Source organism: Vicia villosa, linkage group LG3, assembly GCF_029867415.1.
Source record: "Vicia villosa cultivar HV-30 ecotype Madison, WI linkage group LG3, Vvil1.0, whole genome shotgun sequence".
NCBI classification, from domain to species: Eukaryota; Viridiplantae; Streptophyta; class Magnoliopsida; order Fabales; family Fabaceae; genus Vicia; species Vicia villosa.
In genome coordinates this window covers 170,071,213-170,073,281 of record NC_081182.1, presented here as the reverse complement: position 1 = coordinate 170,073,281, position 2,069 = coordinate 170,071,213, and the positions used below count along the sequence as shown (strand labels likewise).

Below are 2,069 nucleotides of genomic sequence, written 5' to 3'. Positions count from 1 at the left end.
TAAACATGTAGGTTTCATCTCTTATATAATTAATTATTGGCAATTTAAGATGAAAAAAATTCATTTATTAAATAAAATTAAGAAAGCCTAATTTTGGAAGTAAGTCGGTGTAAATAAAAATAAAATAAAACTAACAAAAAAATCTTTAGCCATTAATATGCAATAAAAATATAAGATTCATGAAGATTTAATAAAATTGAGAAAATAAAAACAAAATCTAATCTTGCAGTAGAAATAAGAAGAAAAAATTAACAAACAATAGAATAGATTAAGTAGCCGTTAACCCTAATTAGCTATATAAATAAGTAGTTGCTTAACACTTTCAGCATAACAACACTTTCTTTCCATTTCAGAGCGAAACCTTCTTGCTTTACTTGTAGCTACGCGCGGTTTCCTCCGATTTTGATCTATGGCTTCCTCATTTCATTCATTCATGCCTACCTCTTCCCATTCATCTTCATCTTCATTTTCATCTTGTGCTTCTTCTTCTGTTATCTTTGTCTGTCCTCATCTTGCACTTGGTTCTTGTTCATGTTCCACACGAGTCACCAAAAAGAGGAAACGTGCACACCAAGAAACCAACAAGAACAACAATGTTTCTTCATCCCTCTTGGATATCTCCTCCTATCCCAAAACTTTTGTTTGCCTCCATCTATCTCTCAGTGTTTGTACTTGTCTACATGAGACACAAACTGTCAAGAAACAAAAACGTGTCCAACAAGAAACCAATGTTTCAACAACAAACAGCACACGCAGTACTGTTGGGACAAGTTCTGATTCTTCAACCAATGTTGGTGATTCATGGATGATCAAGAAGGTGTTGACAAAGAGTGATCTTGATGATAATTGCAGACTTTTGTTGAATAGAGATTTGGCTAAGAAATGGGTGGTTCCTGTCGTGGATAAAGCTAAAGCTGAGAACGACGGAGTCGAAGTTGAAGTGTTTGATGTTGACACTGGCTTTCCTGTTTCTCTTACTTTCAAGATACGACCTTCAAATGACAGTCATGTCTTCAACAACACATGGATCACAGATTTTGTAGACAGAAGAAGCTTAAAGAAAGGAGATGAAATTGGTCTCAAATGGAATGAAGAGAAGAAAAGATTTGATTTTTCTGTTCTTCGTCGATCTTGATGATAATCTTAATATTAGTTTATGATTCTTGAAGTTTTAGAGACTATGATTATTTGTAAACATTGAGGATTTGTGTTTTGATGTTAATAATTACAATAACAATGTTTATATTTCATTTAATGATAAATTGGTATGGTACGTTTCCCTTTTGTTTGCTTTGCTATCTCTAAATCTTTGCAATTTCTGTCTTATATTTACGTGCAGTCATAAAGTTGAGAGAGTAAGAAGAAATGTGTCAAGTGAATGGACTGAAATGGTTGTTTATTGATTTATATACATTAAGTAACAAGTTAATATACATAGTATCAGAAGATGATCAAGAATAGAATGTGCAAGCTAATAACAGAAGAAAATAACTACTTCAACTTCTAACTTCCTACTATATACGTAGTTCCTCTTATTTCGATACCTTTGAAATATTAAGATGTTTCGTGTCAGATTTGCGCGTTTCAAATTATAGTTAAGTTGTCATTCAACTAAAACATATCTTAGGCTATTTCTTATAAATGAATATTATTATATTTGCAATATTAGGCAGAAACAATTGTTACCATTGAGCCAAAGCTCAAATAAAACACCCATTCTTTTTTATTAATCAAGCATGGAGTTTGTCATTTCAAGCATAAAGGGACTTAACCCGTGACAAGGAGGCACTGACCTGGTGAGAAGTGTTATACCATTATTCCACTTACGGTAAGGCCTTTGAACACTGATTAGGCCGATTAAAGTCTTTTATTCAAGGCTCCGGACTCTTCGGATTGGGGGTGATAGACCGTGGTCATGGCAAGCGTAGTATAGTACCATCTAAACTGAACAGTTGTGTTCCAGAATGTACCCGTGAAAACTTTATCGCAATCAGAGACAATGGATAACGGAATACTATGTTTGTAAAGACCTCTGTACTTTTCTGCTGTCATAGTCTGACTTAAGTGGG

At 33.7% G+C, this 2,069-nt stretch overlaps 1 protein-coding gene across 1 annotated transcript; it reads left to right on the top strand.

The window, feature by feature from the left end:
• The first annotated feature begins 409 nt into the window (after positions 1 to 409).
• On the top strand, positions 410 to 1,135 carry LOC131659366 (B3 domain-containing protein At2g33720-like). Its single transcript, XM_058928571.1, has one exon. It carries the CDS (start codon positions 410 to 412, stop codon positions 1,133 to 1,135), a length of 726 nt encoding a protein of 241 aa, XP_058784554.1.
• The last annotated feature ends 934 nt before the right edge of the window (positions 1,136 to 2,069 follow it).